A 20,845-nucleotide genomic window follows, 5' to 3' on the forward strand; every position below is an offset into this window, starting at 1 on the left:
TGGTGTCCTGCCTGGCCCCAGCCCATTCCCAGCCCCATGAAGGTGTCTGATGCCCAGGGCTGGGGCCCAGCTCCTTGGCTGGGGGTGCGCAGGGGTGGCCTGGCTTCCCACTCAGCTCTCGGCTTTCCCAACTACCAATGCTCCCTGCCAATTCCCTCCTCACTCACTTCATAGAGCGGGGGCGTAGCAAAAATACAGACCTATGTTTAAGCCATTGCCTGCATTTGGACCTTTCCTTCCAGCCCATTTCTAACTGCAGTGCTTAAACCCCATAGATTTTCATTGCTAGCTGGTCACAGCATTCCTTGATGTGCTTTTGAATCAGATGAACTGAAATAATTTTGTGAGATCTATTATGTCTCTAGCTTGTAAAATATAATAATTTCTTACTGAGTTACACTAATATTTCGTAATTCCTTCTTAATATTATTCTTCAATAAAGCTCTGCGCAAACAATCTATCCCACAGGAGGAACTTTTGCCAGATCCCAGATGTCAAACACATTTGCTTCAAATACAGGAGTTCGTGACCTTTTATGTTTGTTAATGTGACGCCATGGAAATTATTTATAATAAATAATCACATTTCAGAGTCAGGTGCTCCATGGGCCCTTTTTCAGTGATGCAACAGCCTTTCCTGAAACAGGTCTTTCCTGTTTTGTTGTGGGTTTTTTTCCCCTAACAATGAAGGTTTGGGAACAACTTGAAACATTGTTATTGAACTGAGTCCAACTATTACACTGAAAGGTAGACAGGAACTCTAAAGAAAACTCATCTTTCGAATCTTTCTTGAAATCAGCAACAGGTAAGGTTTTACCTTTCTCTTATCCTTTACCCTGAAAATGCAATTTTCAAACTGCAGACTGTATGGATCCAGACAAAGACTAAATACATACCGCTTACAGCACTGGAACAAAGAGAAAACTACTGGAATTGTTTGGATCCAAATGACACATTTGATACTCCAACTGACTTTTGCATGGAGTAAGCTCATTTTAAAGCTGAGGTAGCACCATGTACTCACAATCTTGCAGGTATAAGGGCTCTAGAAAATATCTGAAGGTGTCAACATGCTGATAACATTTAACCTTACCTTTTTCCAGCAGATGTGACAATATCTTCCCAAACCTGTGCCGGATTAAGAGCATCTGGCTCTTAATGAAGCCAGGTGAGAAAAGGATGCAATTGGAAAACACTGGACAGCATGCCTTGGCTCTGTTTCATCCTTTTGTCAACAGTACCTAAAGGTTTATAATTCCTCCTGAATTTATTGGATTCATCATCTTGGATTCCTACACACTAGCAGCAGCAAGAAATGCCTCCTGAGGATGAAATGGAACCGCTTGCTCCTGCATAAATATGCACCCGCAGTCCCTCCTGTTCATCACTCCAGGCTGAAGCTGATGGCCTGCCCAGAACAGCACCCTTGTGCCTCAGTGCCACCCTGGAACCTCTGCTTGTCTTCAGTTAGTTTGGGGCTGGCAGGCATTTACGAGGTTGAAAACCACCATGTAGCTTAGAAGCAACTATGCACCTCAAACAGATGTGGGGCTGGCTGTGGAGAGACAGGACCAAAGTGTTCTGGTGAATGAAGGATGAGCCCTCCTTGGATTTATTATCAGAATATATTAATGATGTGTGTGTACAGAGAAAATCTACTTAGAGCATATGGCAAGACATAACAAGCCAGCAAATCTGTTTTCAAATTCACAGTACATCAAATCTGAATGAGATAAAGAGAAGGTCTAATTTGAACAGCAAAGTATCTCCATACAATTGCTCCTCTAGGCATTGTAGCAACATTTTCAAACAGTGCTGGACATTGTGCAATAAAGCTGTCCTCCTGCAGTTCTGTGGGAAGAGGCAACTAGCTGCAGTCTCAGATGGTGGACAGAATTACAACAGATTATGTCAAGAAAGTGTGATGTTAAACATTCATTTGATAAAAGGAAAAAATAAATAGTCATGAACTGAATTACAGCAGCTTTCTATAATGAAGTGTGTGAACCCCACCCAGCATCTGTGGCAGAGGAGGGAAGGTGTCAGCTAAACCCAAAGGTTATGAAGGGAATGGAAAAAAACAGGCTCCAGCTGAGAGTAGGACAGGGAGGATGAGGAAACAGTTTCATGTTTCTCCCAGCAAAACCTCAAGGGATAAAGATTTCTGCTGCAAAAACTTTAATAGTAGTAAAATCCTTTGGCTGCAGAAGTTGTTTGTAATGAAGGTGTATTAACCGCTTAAAGACTTCAGCCGAAAAGTACTCTGCTATTTCACTGAAATCTAAGTTGAAAAATCCTTTTTTTTTTCTCACAAAGCCTCTGCCTTAGAAAACTTAATTGAGCGGCTACACACGGAGTTTGGCTATGAGATGTTGTAGGCTGTGTGCTGGACTTATCCTGATAACGCCCTGGCTTTTGGGTCCTGATAGCTGACCTAATCACTTGGCTATTGCAATATAGACTGGATTTTAACTCTCATCATAAGTACATCACTTGATATTAGTTTCTGAAACTAAAATATTTCACAAGCAGTAGTGTTAGATGCTTGCTTGCTCTGAAGGATTCTCAGAAGAGGCTGGGTGTTTGCAATCACCAACTGCTTAATTTCATGTAAGCCTTCGTAAACTGGGCAAGAACTACTATGCAATTATGCTTTCCACTTTTGCGTTTGAAAGCTTTCAGTGTCCTCTGAATCAATGTGCAAACATTGATTCAACCTCTGAACCTCTTGATTTTTAACATGGAAGTTGGCATGATTCAGTAAGTGTGCACAAGTGGTGGGATCAGGTTTCTGATGCAAAGGATCAGAGGGAGAATTCGGGCTGGAGTTACGCAAAGCTGCAGCCTCCATCAGCATACCTCCTGAAAACTTCGTTCACTGGAATATTTGCACAAAGTGAAGAAAAAGGGTCTTAAATTATTTGAAAGCGTTTGCAGATTTAAGTAATTACTCAAGAACATTGTGTCAGTATTTATCATAGGGGTTTTATTGTTTCAGGTCTAGTTCCTAAAGATTTGAGGCCCAGAGATGATAAAATGCACTCTTGCTTGTAGCTACTTCTGGCTACTCCTGTTTCACCACGAAAAACACTGGCACGCTGTAATCCAATAGCATAAACAGCCTCAGCAATAAGTGAAAAAGTTCGCTGTGCAGCAGTTCAAAACAGATGAGACAGGCCTCGCTGGGGAATATGAGAGGTGAAGCGTAGCCCAGACTAATAAGTTCTTTTCTATTGGCCCTGCAAGGGTCTGCTCAAGTATCTCAGCCCTGGATTTCTGGAGCTGAGAGCACTGTGGTTTGGCAGAGCCAGCCAAAACCAGTCCAGTTTATTAGCTTGGTCTTAGTATCAGGGGTGCCCTGGATGGAGGCCGCATGAGGAGCTGCAGAGCACCAGGAACTAGTGAGAATGAGTGGTTGCAGTGGCAGCCTGGGATGGACACAGAGAAGACAGGGGCTGAGAGCAGGCATCAGTGAGGCATGGGAACATCACCAGGTTTCTCAAGCAAGATTTAGTTACAGAAAGATTAGCAAGTGCTAGAGCAGAGCATAGGGCATTCCTGATGCTGCCAGGAGGCTGGCAGGGAAGGAAGATCGTATTTGCAGCTGACACAGAGGTCTGAGGAGCAAAAAACAAAGGTAAATTGGTTTCACTGACTAGATTTGTTTGGAACAAAAATCTTCCAAGTGAGGGGGGAGGTTTGTTTCCCATCCCAACTAAAAAAACCATAACACAGTAATGCTCTCCCCCTCCATACAAGATCAGGTTGTCCACATCCCTTACCATGTGCAGCTGCATTTTGTGCTTATTGAAATTAACTTCCTAATTTTCAAGCAGCTGAAAGCAGACTGAAAGGTGTGCCCCAAATCATAAAAAGAGCCACAGGGGTGGGAGAAGGGACCCTCTCAAATTACAGAGCACAGCCTTGCCCTGATTAAGAAGGAAACTAGTACTGCAAACTGTTTTTTTCCTTTAACTGCCTTATAAAAAATACTATTTTTAGTGTCCTTTCCTTTATCAGAGAGGGAACCTGCAGTCCCAAGGGCTGGCTGCTACTGCACTGCCGACTCCAGCAGCTGGAGAGCTGCTCAGGCAGGACTGGAAGTCGGTGAGAGCCTGAAAAACCCTGGAGCATGAAAATGCTGACGTAACTTGATAGCAGCAAACTGCATACAGGGACCTTATCAGTAATTAAACAACACACTTTTATGAACAGTGTAAATAAAGCTGTTCGACCATGTAAATTAATTTAGTGAGATGCCTTGAAATGGGTGCTTAATATGCACCTCGGGAGGACTCAGATAATTCTGGAAGCATACCAGGTTACTGGTATTTCTTTAAAACAGTGACCACACATAATCTCATGAGCTCCATTAACAGGAATCAGAGCTACTCTGCTATATGATACCCAGTACTTACGACTGGCTCTATGCAGAGATGAACAGAGATGCTTTGTTAGCTCAAACACCATGAGCCTGTGCTTTTGGCAGAGGGTTTCCCTTGCAATGGCTCTGGAGCTCAAAGTAGCTGTGTTATACTGCATGATGACAGGCATGAAATTCTTAGTTAGCAGCAGGTCTGTGGTGCTATAAAATTTAAAATGAAAAATATCGTAATAGAAAAACTACAGTCCTGGTGGATGGGGAATCCACGGAAGACCTCAAATCAAGAGTCACTGTGCAAAACTTCAGATTGGAAATGTTCATGTTCTCAGAGTGTAAACAGCATTTATTTCGGGAAATACACCCCATTTCCTACCAATGTAGCCCCACCTTCTGCTCATATTTGCCTTCTGGGGTACTTCAGCACTTCTAGTTATCAAAAACTGGAATCAAGGAGAGACCACCTTGAGCCTCCCAGAACTTTTCCTTCCTGCAAGAAGATTTCCAAACCAGAATTTCCTGATGAAATTTCTGAACCAATCCCCTGTGTGAGATCCCTAAATTACCCTACAGACTATGTACTCCTGTGGCAGGGGCTTTCTCATGTGTCCATATAAAGCCTAACTTGACAGGGATCCATATTCCAACTAGACATGCCATTTTCTAAGAACATTGTAAAACAAGAAAAATTCGCCTTTTCTCTCTGAAACAGACGCCTAGTTCTGCTTCTAGCAAAGCGAGGGGCAGCTCTGGCACCGACTTCGCAGGTGTCACGGTCCAGCAAGCGACAAAGAAGAGTCACCGGCAGCCGTTTGGAGGCAAGTCTGCCCCAGTGAGTAGCTCTGGCGAGGCGGGAGAGTCCCAGGGCGGCGGGGAAACACCCCCTCCGCGATAGGGATCGGTGAGTAAGCGCTGTGGGAGCGCACCTGGCGGGCGGCGGGGCCGGCAGTGCCCGCTGCGAAGGGCAGGAGAGGGCCGGGCGGGAGGGAGGCAGAGCAGCCCGGGGAGAGCGCCGGGGCAGGGCAGGGCAGCGCCGATCCGCAGGAGCTCCGCCGGGCAGGAGGCGGCCGGCGGCAGCCGCGAGCGTACAGAGGGGCGGCCAGGAGCCCTCCCGGCAGGTACAGCGGGAGCGGGGAGCGGGAGCGGGGAGCGGGAGCGGGGAGCGGGAGCGGGGAGCGGGAGCGGGGAGCGGGAGCGGGGAGCGGGAGCGGGAGGCTCGGGCACTGCCCGCCCGGGGGCCGCGGAGAAGGGGCGGGCAGGGGCCGCAGGAACTGCCCCGGCGGTGGCGGCCGCGTGTGCCGTGGGGGTCTGTATTTCCTATCGACTTTGAGAAATGAAAGCAGGCAGAAAAATAGGAACTGTTTCGAAGTACTTTGGAGTTAAATCTTCATGTAAATTTGGTCAGAGATTAGGTTGCACTTAGAACGGTTTCAAATTGGTATTGCTGTGTGAAAATGTCCTTGTAAAAGCCAGATTTTCTGTGTGAATTAACAGCTAAGCATTGCCATAGGCCAGCAATAGCTAACTAGATCACCTTCTCTAAGAACACTTGAAGTAATTAGAGATGTGGTTAAGCCAAAACTCAGAAGGAAGTTGTGAATATAGCTGGACAGTTTCCCTTTTGTATGGGGTGAAATTAACATCAGAAAATACTTATTTACTGAAGTTATAACCTGCTGTATCCAAGAGCACTGCTAAAGCAGCAGTTGTGATTGTAAGCAGTTTCAAATGGTCCTGTTCACAGTGTACTTTTTGAATGCATACCGTAAAGCTGGATTCCTGGGTGTGTAAGATCACTCGTTATTAAACAGCAGTCTGAAATAAATATCTCAAATTAAGCTGGTCTTGTAACTTTCCTTTGATGTTGAAACATGCCTAGTTGGATGGAAACATCTCATTTGATGCATTTCTCTAGATAAGAATGGAAAGGTCGATATTGTGACCGTTCCTGCAATGTACACTTCCAGTCAGTGCTGCTGTAATTGTGCAGGAAGAGAACAGGACCTCAAGGGACTTCTGCTAGGCCACAGCTGTCAAGTGCCTGGGCATGTAAATGATCTTGTAAGCACCTATGCCTCGGAGCTAGATCCTTGCAGTCCTAACCCTCGGCCTCTGATCTGTGCAGGCTCAGGTTTTTCCTAGTGATATTTGCTGAATGCATTGAGGTCTGATGCTTGATGTGCCTTTAGTGTTTATAGTGTTGGTTAGTTAGGTGACCAAGCTGTCCAGGCATGCAGAAGCAAAGTGTTCCTTGACAAGTTGCTCTCGGAGAGCCCAAGAGTCTTTAGGTTACATATAGATGATCAGGACCACTTAAAAAACATACAAGGGAATACATTGCCAGGCCTTTTTTTCCCTCCTTCTCATTCTTTCTAGGTTTTGTGTATAGCTGTTAGACAGATGTGAAGAGTCAAGTTCTGAATTTGCCTCTTTCATTTCTCAAGAGAGTGCTGTTCTGGGCTGGTGGTCTCTGGCTCCTTACTTATGAAACTTTTTTTGCCTTGCTTTCAGTACAGAAATATTCATTAGGTGAGCTGTGATCTTACAAGTCGGTGGCTAGGGAATGAATCCAGAAGTGAGGAGGTTTGATTTCTAGTCCTTTTTCCAACTGTATGTTAAATATTAAAATATATATTTCCAGAATACATGTGGTTAAGCAATATTTAATTTCAAGAACAATATATTTATTACTAAAGTGTCCCTTGATTCTTGCAAATATTTATAAAAATGACACCTACTAAAAACGCTGTACCCAAAGGGTATGTTGGACTCCACAGCCCTTCCCTGCATTTAATTTAGATGATGGATCCCCAGGTGATTAATTCCTCTTCCTTCCTATGCTATGGAAAGAATGAATGTAGACAGGATTGTTCAGTCAGTCATGTGTGTGTGTAGACTATTAATTTACAGTGTTGGGAAAAACACAGTGCCAGTTAGGCACTGGCCTCTTTTTCTTTGTCCTAATCATTAGGCTTGGTCGTTTTAACTGCTCATTCTGCCATTTGTTTAGTGTCAGCTGGTTTGCTTTCACTCAGCCTCTGTTCATCGTACTCCTAGGTGGTTTACTCTCACTTGTATATTAAACTAAATGCACTCCCCAGGGTTGTGGGTTGGCTGTGAAAAGGGGAGTCCTGCTCTGGCCCTTTGTTTTCCACACTGCATTCTGACCCCACCTTGTGCGGTCAACCACAGGGAGAGTTGGAAAATTGCATTTTTTTTTTAAAGAAAAAAAAAAGGTTGTTTATTCTGGTCATTTAATTTTGTATCTAATCAGTGAGCTGGGCCAACTCACTGTGCAGCTGCAAGTTTACTGGATCCTACAGGAATGGCTGTTGGCAAGGGAGAGCCGAACTGCCCCTCTGGTAGCAGCCAGTCCTTTAAGCAAGTTCAGGACAGGCAGATGCAGCCCCCACGTGTGGGGGCAGAGCCAGAGGATCTGCCTTAGAAAGGACAGCCTCAACTAAGAAGACAGACTTTGGCTAGCTTAGACCTCCTGTCTTGCTGTGAATCCTTCTTGCTGTGGCTTATACCAGAAGTACCCTTTGACTTTGGTGGAATATTTATTGAACTTGTTTGCTTGATTAAGGTGTTATTTACTTCATTTAGTGAATTTTACGTGAAGCATATTGCTCCCCTCTTCAGACTCGTTTAGTTTTATGAAAGAATTGCTTTGTTTACTCTGAATTGCTATCTCCCTAGATACCTTAAATCTGGTAAATATTCTAGCTGTAATCTAAGTAGGACAACACCCAATCTCTGTCAGCAGAGAATTTAAGATCTCATCTCTTAAAAGTGAAAGACAAAGCATGCTCTGACTTTCAGTAGGACAGGCTCTGTTTGAGTTAAGCCGTGTTGTCATTCCAGTTAGTAATGCCGTTCAGGCTCAATCAGAAAGATTGCTTACACTGAGAAAAATTAGACTGATAGCGTTTTGCAGCCAGGATGAATCTTCCAACCTAAACCAAGGAGCCTCATGTGGGAAGATGTTCAAAACCTGGATTCGGTTGAGCTCATCTGTGTTGCATCATATCCCTTACTAATCTCAATACATCAAACCGTGCAGAATTAGTGAGGATGCTTCTCTTAAGCTTAGCACGAGTATTTGTTTGCCTGTCATTGCAGATGAAGTTTACCCTAATTCAGTGCCAAAAAAAAAAATTATGTCGGCAATCTGATGCTTATCTTTCCTGTAAATTGTACCCTGGTGATTTTGTTTTGAATTTTTGTTTTTCAGTGATCTAATAGCCACACTTAAACTGGAGAGAACAGATAATTAGACCCCAAATGAAGGCCTTTGATGTTTGGGGGGTTCTTGTGATCATTGCAATGAGTTTTAGATTTGGCCTGAAGGGCAAGTTCTGGAGATGCTCCTTTGGCAGTTAAACCAGCTTTGGAGTCCAAAAAAGCACCATGTCCCAGTGACCTCAAAACCTATGAGGCACTCTGTTGATTTAGCATCTGTGCTTTGGAGCCTGGAACCTGGATGTGAGCTGGTGCAGTGTGCTGCAGCCTGGGAAAGGGGTACCGAGCTCCCTGCCCAGCTCCCCAGGGCACCATGTTGGGCCCCAGAACGGTGGAACAGCCTCATCAGCACGGTGTGCTCGGGATACATTAATGCACATCTGAACCGTGGAGAGCTAGAAGGTTGCTTGGCTTTTGTGTGACAGCCTCATCATCAGAGCTGTGGGAGGGTCCCTTTTGCCTGCAGGAATGCAAGCCCTCGCTCCCACAGAGTTCTCATGCCTCTGTGCTGAGGGGCTGCATGTGGCTTTGTCCAGCCCTAGACCAGGGCTTGGCAGGGGCTAGAGGGGGCAGATAAAAAGGGGGCTAAGGATGAGTTCTCATTACAAAGTTCAGACATTCAGTCTGCTATGTGTGTATGTCTTCCAGTGAGGAAAGTGCCTGCCATGCAGAGAGAGGACAGTTAGCCAGAATGAGGTTTGAAAGTTGCTTGAGCTAGCAGTGCCTTTGTGGTTAGTGGTGAACTGATACAAAAACAAGTTGTGTTTCCTGTTTCTGAGAGAAATTGTGTTGTTTAGCACTCCTAAGTGACAACAAAACATTCTCAAGACCAGTTTCATTTTGAAGTAGAGGAAAATTCTAAAACTTTTAATTCTGGGTTGGATTCATTGGGGCTTTTTTCTCCACGATTTACTTTTGCAAAAGGGGATTGTTGGCCTCTAGATTGGGAACTCTCTGTGAGTTTCCTGTTCAGGTTCTCTGTCTGCTCAGCAGTGAACTGAGTAGCTAAAAATTGTCTTCCATGAAGTCTTGATTAAACACAGACCATCTCCCTGAATTATCCTGACTTTCGTTCAGTTCAGTGGTATGTGTACTTCCAGATCTGGTTTCACCAATGTGTGAAGTCATGGGTTCAAAATCTCTTGTGAAGAGTGTTGATTTAAACTCAATAGGATTAAAAAAACCCCTTACATTCTGTAAGGGTTACATGCTGTAGCTGTTGTTCACTGTGTTCTTAAGCAAATCTGTCCAAATGGAAAAAAGGGAATGGTGGCTTCATGCTGCCAACTTCTGTTCTCATGACCTCTGTCTTTTCAGGAGGGAGCAGAGTCTTACCACCATCTCCCACAGTTGTAGCAGCATTTGGCCAGTAATGATTGGGATGTCAGATACTGCCATTAAATTGAGACTGTTCTGATTTCTGTTGGTTTCTCCCAATGTTTATACAAACTCCTTTAAAAATGCTTCTTTTATGCAGTACCTGGTTACCACTTACCTGCCTGGGCAGCTGCCAGCTACTCCAGACAGTACAGCTCTCCAAGAGGCACTGGTGGGGCTGGTAAAAGTGGTTCTGTGTCCCTGGTCTGGGCAGATTTAATGCAAAAAGTAATAAATAGTGGTACCTTAAAAAGACAGGATTCTTCTGGACTTTTATTTCAGTGTGTGTTTAGGCAGCTTCCTGAGCTCAGTACACATGCCCTGCAGTGCCATACTCCCAGTCTGGTTTGGATTTGAATTAATTAAGATCAATTCCCATTTCCTTTTCTTGATTCATTCATTTAATCTGTTTTCATATATGAGATGTACTGCAGTCACCTGTTTCCTTTCTTAATCTCAGCCACGGTCTTTTCGACTTCATCTGTGCAATTTATAGGTTTCCTTCCTCTCACCACAGTGCTGTAACTGGTTATACAGGGATAGTATGGAATAGACCTGCTGAACAGGGAATCCTCATCCAGTGGAAACTCCATAATTGACAGGTTTTTTTGGTTTTGTCATGAAACAGAAGAATAATAATACGTAAAATAACAATCAGAAAACTGCTTCACCTAAAACAAAGCAGTAAATGTGTGCATGTATATGTAAAGAAATATTCCATCTTGACTCTTGTAGGTCAACAGTTTTAATGGTAAATGAACCTACTTTTCAATGCAAAACTGCTTGGGTTTTCTTATCTTTTTTTTTTCCCTGAAATATACCGGAAGAGCTGTTTGCATTAGCTGTCTGAATGTTATATGTGTATCCATGTGTTTTCTGTATGGCTCTGTGGTCATGGCAGAGGCTGAGGAGTCCTGGATGCCATTCAGTGCTCTTTTTCAGCATTGCATTGAATTGGTTTCCAAGGGCCATCTTTTCAAAACTAGACACATTTAACCATGTTAAGGAACTCCACAGGCAGATGCTCTTGCCTAAAATACCTTCTTCTTGGCTGTCCTGTTGAAAAATGAATCCAGATGTTTCCAGTTTTCTTTGGTATCAGAGCTATAGAGGGACTGACAGTTCTATTTTTGTGGCTTCCTGGCATTACGGCAGAAGGACAAAAAATTGGATTAAAACTTGACACAGAATACATAAAGAAAGTCTTAAGTTTTAAGTTACATTATAAAGTAACCATCAGTGATTGTCATGATTTGTTCCTAATCTGCTTAGAGCAAAGGACTTATCTTATGTTGAATTCTTTCCATGTTCTCATCAAAAGCCAAATTCTTTTTCCAGATATTCCAGTCTCTTCAGCTTTCTTTTCTGGTGTCCTGACTTCAACTCTTGCTTTGCCGTTTTCCATCTGAATCCAGAGTGGTCTGCAGTCCAACATAATGGATTTATTCTTTTGTGTTTACTGCCCCAATACATACCATATTGTACATCCTTGTCCAAGTCAGTGAATTTATCTTCGGTTCAGAGGAACAGTGTTGTCAGTTCAGTAATTGGATGAATTGGTTCCTTGCCTAATGCAGCATTAGGAAGAAACACTATATCAACTTTTACAGCCCAGAGCATAGGGGATTCAGCATATTAAAATCCCAAGTTTTAAGCTTTATCATGGGATAGATTTATAATGTTTCCCTCTCAACTCAAATATAAATCTCACACGAGAAAAACTGGTTCAGATTTATGGAAATTGTTCTTTTGGCCCTTGTAAATGATATTATTAATCTTTTGCATACTGGGGTAGGTTTGGAGTAAGTCTGTGTTTAAGGGCTGCAGGTGCAAGGCTATAATGCTGAGCCAGAGTCAGGGTGTCCCTGGGGACCATGTCAGAAGGACAACTTTGGATCGTGTACTCGTGCCAGGGCTTGTTCGCCTTCTCCAAGGGGTGCCTGGAAAGCAGGAGCAGTTGTTCCTGTAGTACAATAGCTCAAGCACACACACCTGCTCAGCTTTATTTTTCTTCAGGGAAGTAGGCAAGAGCAATTAGTTCTTCTTTGTGATGTTCTCTGTTCAGTGCTCTTGTGCCTGGACTGCGTGTGCAGATGTGCTGAAAGCCATTTGGCCTCCTCCAGACTGGAGCCCTGGGAAGAAGCAGCTGCTGAGCTGAAAGAGACCACAGCTAGATTGCACAAATGATCTTTCTGTCGGGTTCAGCTCAGGGCCTGCACAAAGAGAGACATATATTAGATCATCTTTGTCTGGGCAGAGAAGCTGGAGGGAGAAGGGAAAGTTGTAGTGGGACATGGCATGGTCTCTCCCAGCTGCATGCAGGAAAATGTGGCTGCTCCAGAAAAACCCTTGTACAGTTAGAGCTAGACCTCCTTGGCAGGAGGGGGTCACAGTGAGTTCTGCTTGGGGGTCACAGTGAGTTCTGCTTTTACTGCTGTGACAACAGCTGAGTTAAGAATTGACATCCGAGATCGTTTCCTTTGACTCAGGAGAGCTTGCTAAAGCTGAATAATATTTTTATACAGTTTTATACAGTATTGAGCGCACCTGCTGATTACAAGGGTTTTAAACTTTACCTGCAACTGTTATCTTTAGGAGAGCCGAATAAAAATATCTTACCTGAACACTACAGCAGTCATCAGAGGGAGAGTGGAGACGCTGTCTGTGTGGAGGAGACTCCCATCTTCCTCCTCTTCTCCACGTGCTCAAAATATAATTAGGAGGATGCAGAGCTAGTGGTGGACCAGTAACAATTTGGGATGTCAATACAGTGCTGTAGGAATGAGAGCAGTCTTGCCTTTACAAGTGGTAATTAATGAAATATTTTCTCACCTTAGTTTACCCTGTGATACTGTTGAGTCTGAGGTGCACAGTTCAGTTGTGGTGTCAGCCTGAGAGAAACTGGTCAGAGAAGCAAGATAATGTTTTGAGAAGAACTATACAAAACAAACTTAAATGGTGTAAAACCTACAGGTTTATACTTGTCTACATGGCTTGCTTTGGTCAACTTAGCTTACTGAAGAGAAATACAAGAGAAGTTTAGATACTAATATTTTAAGATCTGAAGGAAGAGATACTACTTATAATTAATGCTCAATTTAGCAAGACATAAAAACTAGGGGGGAAATTAAGCTGGAGATAGAAAGTTAAGATATGAATAGTGAAGGAAGTCAGCTATTGGAATGTTTTCTGAAATAAAACTTCCCCCGATGGGCTGCTGTGTCATCATTTACCAGTGCTGGAAGGTGCTTCCTGTGCCTCAGCAGTTAGTGGTTTGTTTGCATCATGGAGTGTGACACTCTCCCCAGCAACTTTTTGCCATCTATTTCTGTTACCAGATTCGATTGTGTAAGTACTTAAACAACTCCATGAGGCTCTTTGCCCCAGGAAAGCCGTGCAACGGTCTGTCAGAAAATCCCCATCAGCTGAACTTGGTTAATGACACGTGGTCTCCTCTTCAGTTTTAAATATGTAATTACACTCTTCATTTATTTGTTGCACTGGGAGAGTTTTGCATCTCTTCATTATGTTTCTGTTGAACTGTTTCTGAGATGTTTTTCACAAGAATGGCTATCTGGTTGTGTCCTTCAAAAGCCTTCTCATAGGCTCTCTTTTTCTATTGTGTCATTTCAGCATCTCCTTTGTGATCCACTGCTTTCAGAGTGAAATCCACTTCTCTTTCCAGGCACAAAAAGAGGGAAAGCCTCACATTTTTTTGATTTCCTTGGAAGGCAGAGGAAGTGGAATAATCCCTGCGTGTAAATTCCCAGAGCTTTCATGCTTTTCCCAGAGTTGCAGCTACAACCAGAGTAGGCAGGTGTATGTACACACCCACACCCACTAGTTACTGCAGATACTGCTATTGTGGGGTTCTTCCAGAAATCGGTATAGATAGGAGCCTTTTATCATGCACCTCGTAGGTGTGTGTTGGCATGACATTTTTTTCTTTTTTTTTTTAATTCCTCTTCCTCCAGACAACCTGTTGCTGCTGAGGTTTATGATGAATAGGAACAAAAGCTTGTGTCCTCTCGTTTCACATGCTCAGACCCACTTGAAGTACCTCTCTCCCATGCGTGGGTGGTACAAGTCAGATCTGCCTACAGTCCCCAAAAAACTGAAGTTTGTTTTTTTTTTAAACTGTGGGCTTTATGTTAATGGTAAGTGTGTGCCTGTGCGTGGCCCTATGTGTCTGCGTGGGTGCATGTGCTACCCTTGCTGCTACAGTAGCAAAGTACCTGGAGGCAAATTTCTCAAAACTATTTAAGCTATTTTACTAGTGTGGGACGGTTTTGAGGTGCAGTGGTCACAAGCCACCCCTCTTCAGATGAAGAGCTGTGCTCAGAGAAGTGCCCAGCTCCCAGGTGCTCTCCCCCAGAAACAAAACCACAAAACAGATGGCTGTGGAAGTGAAACCTTTGGCAGCATCTGCTCTATCAAAAGATAATCCATCTGACCTGCATCAGAAGCAGCTTTTGGTGTGCTGTGTTTCTGTCAAACATCTGGAGACCTGAGGTGGTACTGTTACGCTCTCTGAAGGATTTATATGACTGGGATTGACTGCATCCCCTGGATCCAAAAGGCAGAAAGGCCCAGAGGTAGCATAAACATGGTGTTTGGCTGAGGTGTGAACTGGCAAGCTCGAGCTCGCTTTCTCCACAGGGCAGATCCTCAGATGTTGCAAAGTGTCCTGGCTCCTGGACTTGTAGACACTTATGTCATTCAACATCTGTCCCAAATGCTTAATAACAACCAATCATCCCTGTTTCCGGATATTTTCTTTTACACATCCTGCTTTGTGAGAACTTACTGCTACTAGAATTTTGCCGTGATGGGTCTCTGAAATGCAGATCTGAGAATGCATTTTATACATTTATGACTGGCAATAAATCTCAAAACATTTGAAACCACTGGCTTAGCCAGCTCTCCCTGTTTGAGAACAGCTATTTCACCTTTGTTTCTACTGCATAGTTTTCAGTGTGTTACCTGTTCAACTCCTATGGAGCAGTGCTGTGACTAAATGCAGTAAAATCCACTGGCAGCCTACAAACATGTTGCAAAACATACCCTTTCCTCATATGGCAGCAAAGACCTGACATTTCTTTTCAAACTGCTTTCAGCTTTTAATATATAATATTGCAATCATCCGTTTTCTATCATGTTCTTTTCATTTAATGAGTTGTTGAAAATATTTACTTTCTTCTCCAAACATCTCTGTCTTGTAATCGTTCTGGAGGCATCTGGAACTAAAATCTTTGATACTCTGTTTATCTGATTTTAGCTCAGTCAAAATTTCTATCAGAGAAGTCTGGAAATCATTAAGATAATTTATGTTTTCCATCTAAACCCATTAAAATAATAGTGATTGTAATTCTCTAGGCTCAGTGTATGTGTGTGGTTGCTTTCTAAACTTTGTCGTTTCCAGGATGTTCTAATAAGCTTGGCTCTTCTTTTGCCTTAGCGTGGAAGTACAATTGCTGAGTTACGATTCATTATCTTACTTTGCCTTGATACTGGGAAGAGAGAAATTAAAAGGGTTACTGAAATTGGTGAAAAACACCAAGAAGGGGAGAATTTGAGACAGAGTGACAAGATCTGGGTTCAGTTCCCTCTTCTCCTACAAATTGATTTCTCTCATTTTTTTGTCTGAAAATGAGGGATAATTCTCCTTTTCCCCCATCCTTTTCTCAGTCTAGTATCTCCAGAATGGAAGATGTCTTTATCCATGCATATTGCCTAACAAAAACTGACTCCAAAATACAGATAGCATCAAGGGGTCCTAACTTCTTGTTAAAATGGATGACATTACTGGGAAGTCAGTACTAGTTTGGAATTCATGGGGGAACCTAAAAAGTATCTCTACAGTTCAGGTTTATTTCACAAATGCATTCCCAGACGAATTCATGTTAGTGCAACCTTTTAACAACTGTTGAATAATATACTGAGGATTTTTGGGTAGCCAACACCAGCAAAAAGTTCTGGCACGTGGGATAAGTTTAACCTTTGATAGAAATGTCAATTTCTGTCAAGATCATTAAATACTTGTTTAGTCTTCGACAATATTTTTGCTCATTTTCAGTTAATAAAATAGTCAATAGAACCTACTAAATTTCTTTCTCTCCCACATGGTTAAGATGAAACTTTTGCATGCAGTGAAAATTGTATAACTAACTGTAGGCAGTTTGGAAAATACAGATATGAGAAAATATATTAACTGGGAGCCAAGCCATCTAATCTACTGCCAGAATTGCTCTTCTGAACTAAACCAAAAAACAACTGTATTTATTACTGTAGCTTAGTTAAGTGATTAAAATTTTTAAAAGTATTTGAGACGATCCATGTTGTGCTTTCACAAAGCCAAGTGCTCTAAGCAGAATGAGGGAGCACCGTGTCTAGATGGTGATGGTCTGTCCCTCAGCAAATGCTGTCATTTTTTTTGTAACGTGGCTGTGGTACAAGTCTAGGAACCCAAGTGCAAGATTTGTCACTGAGACCACGACATTTTTAAGCATAAAGAAAGTGTAAACTGTGCTCTAGTCTCTTGCTCTTGGAACTGTCTTTTTCAAAATCCTGTATTTAAGCTAAAACTCTTAAGATATGTGTCTATATACTTTGGCACTGGCTACTGATACAGCCTTGCCTACAAAACAGTAATCTGTAAATAGTATACTGTTTTGTACAGTAGGCAGTGATGAATTGCTTTATATTTGTCTTCAGATAGAAAAAAATGTATGAACATTTGCATATTGATAAATGGGGAAAAAAGATAATGATTAAAGACTATATCACTGAGCCCTGTGATGCAAAGGCAACTGCTTGTGACAGATGATTTATATTTGTTTATTTGCTCATATTAATGGTTCCAGCTAAACAGTTTACTATCGTGAACTGAATTTTCTCTGATGCAGAAAAACTAATTTTTCCACTTTATGTAGCTGGAAAGTAGGGCGGTGTTACTCACGTTTGGTTTCTTCACCAGCAGTAGCGAATAAATTCAATCTGGACATCTTAAGATAAAAGTCTGTTTTGCCTGTGCAAACTGCCACTGAGGCTTAGATACCATTGTTGCAAAGCTTAGAGCAAACAGAGCAGCTGTTTCAGCCCAGTTTAAACATGGTGAGCAAGAGTGAAGCATATTAACTCCAGCTGTGTACTGATAACAGCTGGGAAGGAAAATCACTGCAAGGGAAGCCTAAGTAAACTAGAAGGCTTAGTTATCATGAGTGTGCCTCTAAGGGAGGAGCAGCAATGAAAATCTGATCCTTAGAACCATGGAGGATTTAATGAGGAATTCCCATGCCTCTTTTTGTGCTTCTGTGAAGATGCAGAGCAGGTTCTGGAGGTTGTGGCATTGCCTCTGAAGATTTTTGATGCAGATCTCATGCTGTACTTACACTCATGGGCAATTTTGAGACCAAGGCAAGTACTGAGTGATGGATTCTGTGCATCCATTCTGTAAAATGGTGTCCCTTTTAAAGCAGAATATTGCACCGCTGCCCTGTCTGATTAGAGACTATGCTGTAATCTCTTCAGTAGCCTACATTATTCCAGAATAATATGTACCAGTATTCAGGCTACTTCTGAGGTTTTTATATTTGGGTACTTGTGTTTTGCTCTGTTGAACACAAAGAGCAGTATAAAACTAGAGGAAATGATAAATATCACTCAGTGGTAAACCCAGCAAAAATTATTCAGAGAAGTTGTATTAAAGCAAATATTTCCTTAGGTCTTTGTTGCAGTACGATAATGGTTTACCTAGGTTTAGGTTTAATGGGAATATATTTTAAGAATTTCCTTCTGATCAGTCCTTTGTGATAGTTTACGATTAAGAATAATTCTGGAACAGTTATGCAGTTGTAGTACTAAACCTTCATTATATTTCACACTAGTATTTTAAAGATAACAGGTTAATGTAGGGCTTCCTTGTGAAGGTCTCAGTATCTCAGTGACTGCAAAGGCCCAAAACATAAATAGCAGTACTGGAGGTACTCTGTGTTTTCCTCCTTTATCTTACTTGTCTTTCCCATTCCTTCAACTTATGTTCCTGTTCTATTTGGTGTCTTCTAACCTCCGTGGAGTTAAAATCGTGTCTTGGGTATGTTCTACTAAGAACCTTGTGTACTTTAGATGGATGTAAAAGGACTAGACTTACACAGCTAAAGTTTTGGACAGGAGGCAACACAGCTGTCTGTGTTCCTCTGAAAAGAGAACATAAGGATATGAATAAAGACATTTAAATGAGGCCAGTTAGCATTGTCATAAAGTTCTTTTAATGTTAACCAGCTGTTAGAGACTTGTTCTCATTCTTTAGTAGATTACATGCCTCTTATTTTGCTGAAAGTCAGCGTGCTCTATTTCTGTATGCACAGCAGACAATTATATAATAAACCAGGTCTTCAGTTTCATGTGTATACAATTATGAGAAAGCAGTAGTTCCTCAAAGAAGGCAGTTTTGGCATCATTCATAAAGAGTGTTTTCAAGTTAAAAGTATGGACTATGTTGAGTGAAAAAATGTAAACACGTATAGATGTATGTGAAAATAGTAGAGGAGCAAAAGAGGATAGGAGAAACATGAACAAGGGAAACGGAATAAAAAACACATCTTGCAAATGACTTGACAAGACCACATCAAAACAGCTGTAAAGCTTAGTAAACTCTAAAGCCCAGTGGCATGCACAAATATGAGGACAATTTTAGTGTTCCCAAAAGACAGGGACCTGTCTGAGTGGGTTACTGAAAGTATTTGGATGCTGTATGTTAGTTATTGTCTCGTTCCTTATGTTTTTATATAAAAATAATTTGTCTCAGAGAGAGAAATCTGATGGCTCTGATCTTTTTATGACTGAAGTAACATTCTCATTGGGACTGTGTCCAATAAGCAGCTGCATATTAAATAACTGATAATATTGCATTCCAGTTTCAACTATTCCCATCTACTACGGTTTATTTTATTGTGTTTTTCAGGTTTGATTGCTGCACTGGATCTTTGACTGTGGTCCCCTCTACATTGCAACACTGAAAACAATGGCAACAGAATATATGAAAACGTGCTGTAAATGGTGTTTCTGCATGGAAAAGGAAAAAAATGATCGTGAGTTCTGACATAATGACATCAACTAACAGTTTTGCTGTTCTGGTTTCATTAATGGTGAAATTTCCCATTAATAAAATGACTATGTCACCCATTATAAACTTGATTTCTTTTACAACATCCAAAATTCTTTCCATACCTCCACTTGGAGATTGAACACATGCTTTTAAGTGTTATGAATTGGAACTGAGAAATAACACTTGTCTGGAGTCTGCTCTTCGCCGTCTAAAATACTGTCCAAAAAAGACAGCTTTTTTACCCAAGGTTGTGTAAAGGTCTTGTATCTTTCGAACTCTCAGAATTCGAAAGCTTTCTTTTTTTTTTTTTTTTTTTCACTCTGTGGATTTACTGTCAGGATTTTCTTTGGTGTCTCAGTTGTTTGAAGAACTCTTCAATGATGCAAGTGTAGCTTTTGTGAAAATTCGTGTTAAGAGGAAGGTAGCTATAAATATAGAAGCTTGGGCAACAGACAGTTTGGACCAGTACAGGTGTCAGGAGGAAAAATATCTTTTCCAGGTGCTAGTCCTGAATGCTGTAAAACTGAATATTAGCAGCTGTTAAGTAATGTATCAAGCACAGATACTATTAAATAAAAGACGTTTGTTCATGGTATTGTTCAAAAATTAATGCACATGTGGACTGTCTGTTTTTCTTGCTCTTTATTTTTAGCAGTTTCCATGGTGCAGGAATTTGAAGCAGGAGCTGCAAGCAAGCCAACTATTGTAGAGAAGCCTCCATTGTCTTCCGTGTCAGTGAAGCGTCAAGTTGGCTGTTCAGAGGATTATTTGCTTTCTAAACTGCCCCTGGATGGTCAGGAGGTACCATTTGTGGTCCCTCCATTCAAACTGGCGTATGTACAGCCGAAGAACCTTCCTAGTATCTCACATGCTGGAGGGATTAAAGGTACAATACAAACAGCATTGCTGAAATAGTTGTTTAGCTTCTGCTACTCCTTGAAAATTATTCCTACTGTATTCCTACTGAAAACATATGTTTGCAGAACTTTTCTAGAAGCCTGGTCTTGTTTCAAAGAATCATAGAATACCATGAGTTGGAAAGGACCCACAGAGATCATCGAAGTCCAACTGCTGACCCTGCACAGGACACCCCAAGAGTCACAGCATGGACATGAGTGCATTGTCCAAATGCTTCTTGTACTCTGGCAGGCTTGGGGCTGTGACCACTTCCCTGGGGAGCCTGTTTCTTTTCTCTCTGGACACCCAGAGAGGTTTTGGGAAGTATGTCATCCCACTGTGAATCTCTGTGATGTTGCATGAATAAGACTGAAAGGGATGATTGCACACCAGTGTTCATACTCAAAAGTAATGGAAGACACTGACAGGAAACAGAATCTTTAGCGAAGAATTTATTGGAGGCAAGGAAAGACCTAACACATGCCAGCATCCAGACCACTCAAGTAAAAAGAGGAGGGTGGTCTGGCTTTCATGGTTAATATACTGATATGTTTTAACATGCTAACACATCTTCCTTTTCAAATTTTGCCAATACATGGCGTGCGCTACTACTTGGCAGAATTTTTTGTCCCTAGTATTTCCTATTTCCTGCTTTTTTTGCTGCTTTTTGGGAGGCTGGGGACACAGATCTCCAGGGTATGAGGTTGCACATGATGTTATGATTCTTTGCTTCACGGCAATCTTGTGTTTCAACCTCTGCATGTTAGTCTCATACTCAAACTGCCAAAATTATGTAAATGCAGTTTAGACACAGTGCCATTTTAAAAGAATAGGATCCTGGCC

The 20,845-nt window shown here is 42.0% G+C and overlaps 1 protein-coding gene across 5 annotated transcripts in view; it reads left to right on the forward strand.

Moving 5' to 3' along the window:
- The first annotated feature begins 4,860 nt into the window (after positions 1-4,860).
- TC2N (tandem C2 domains, nuclear) overlaps positions 4,861-20,845 on the forward strand; it is a 36,406-nt gene continuing 20,421 nt past the window's right edge. The window contains exons 1-3 of one of the 5 annotated variants that reach the window (XM_017813800.1): positions 4,861-5,281; positions 18,962-19,088; positions 19,758-19,991. In XM_017813800.1, coding sequence (XP_017669289.1) covers positions 19,022-19,088; positions 19,758-19,991 — 301 coding nt within the window. In that variant the 5' untranslated portion in view covers positions 4,861-5,281; positions 18,962-19,021. Of the gene's footprint in view, positions 5,282-5,384; positions 5,499-17,998; positions 18,092-18,961; positions 19,089-19,757; positions 19,992-20,845 lie in introns of those variants that run through there. The other 4 variants (XM_017813805.1, XM_017813801.1, XM_017813803.1 and 1 more) reach the window with 4 other exon arrangements.

This window comes from Lepidothrix coronata, unplaced genomic scaffold, assembly GCF_001604755.1.
Source record: "Lepidothrix coronata isolate B3197 unplaced genomic scaffold, Lepidothrix_coronata-1.0 Scaffold43, whole genome shotgun sequence".
In the NCBI taxonomy this organism is placed as follows: domain Eukaryota; kingdom Metazoa; phylum Chordata; class Aves; order Passeriformes; family Pipridae; genus Lepidothrix; species Lepidothrix coronata.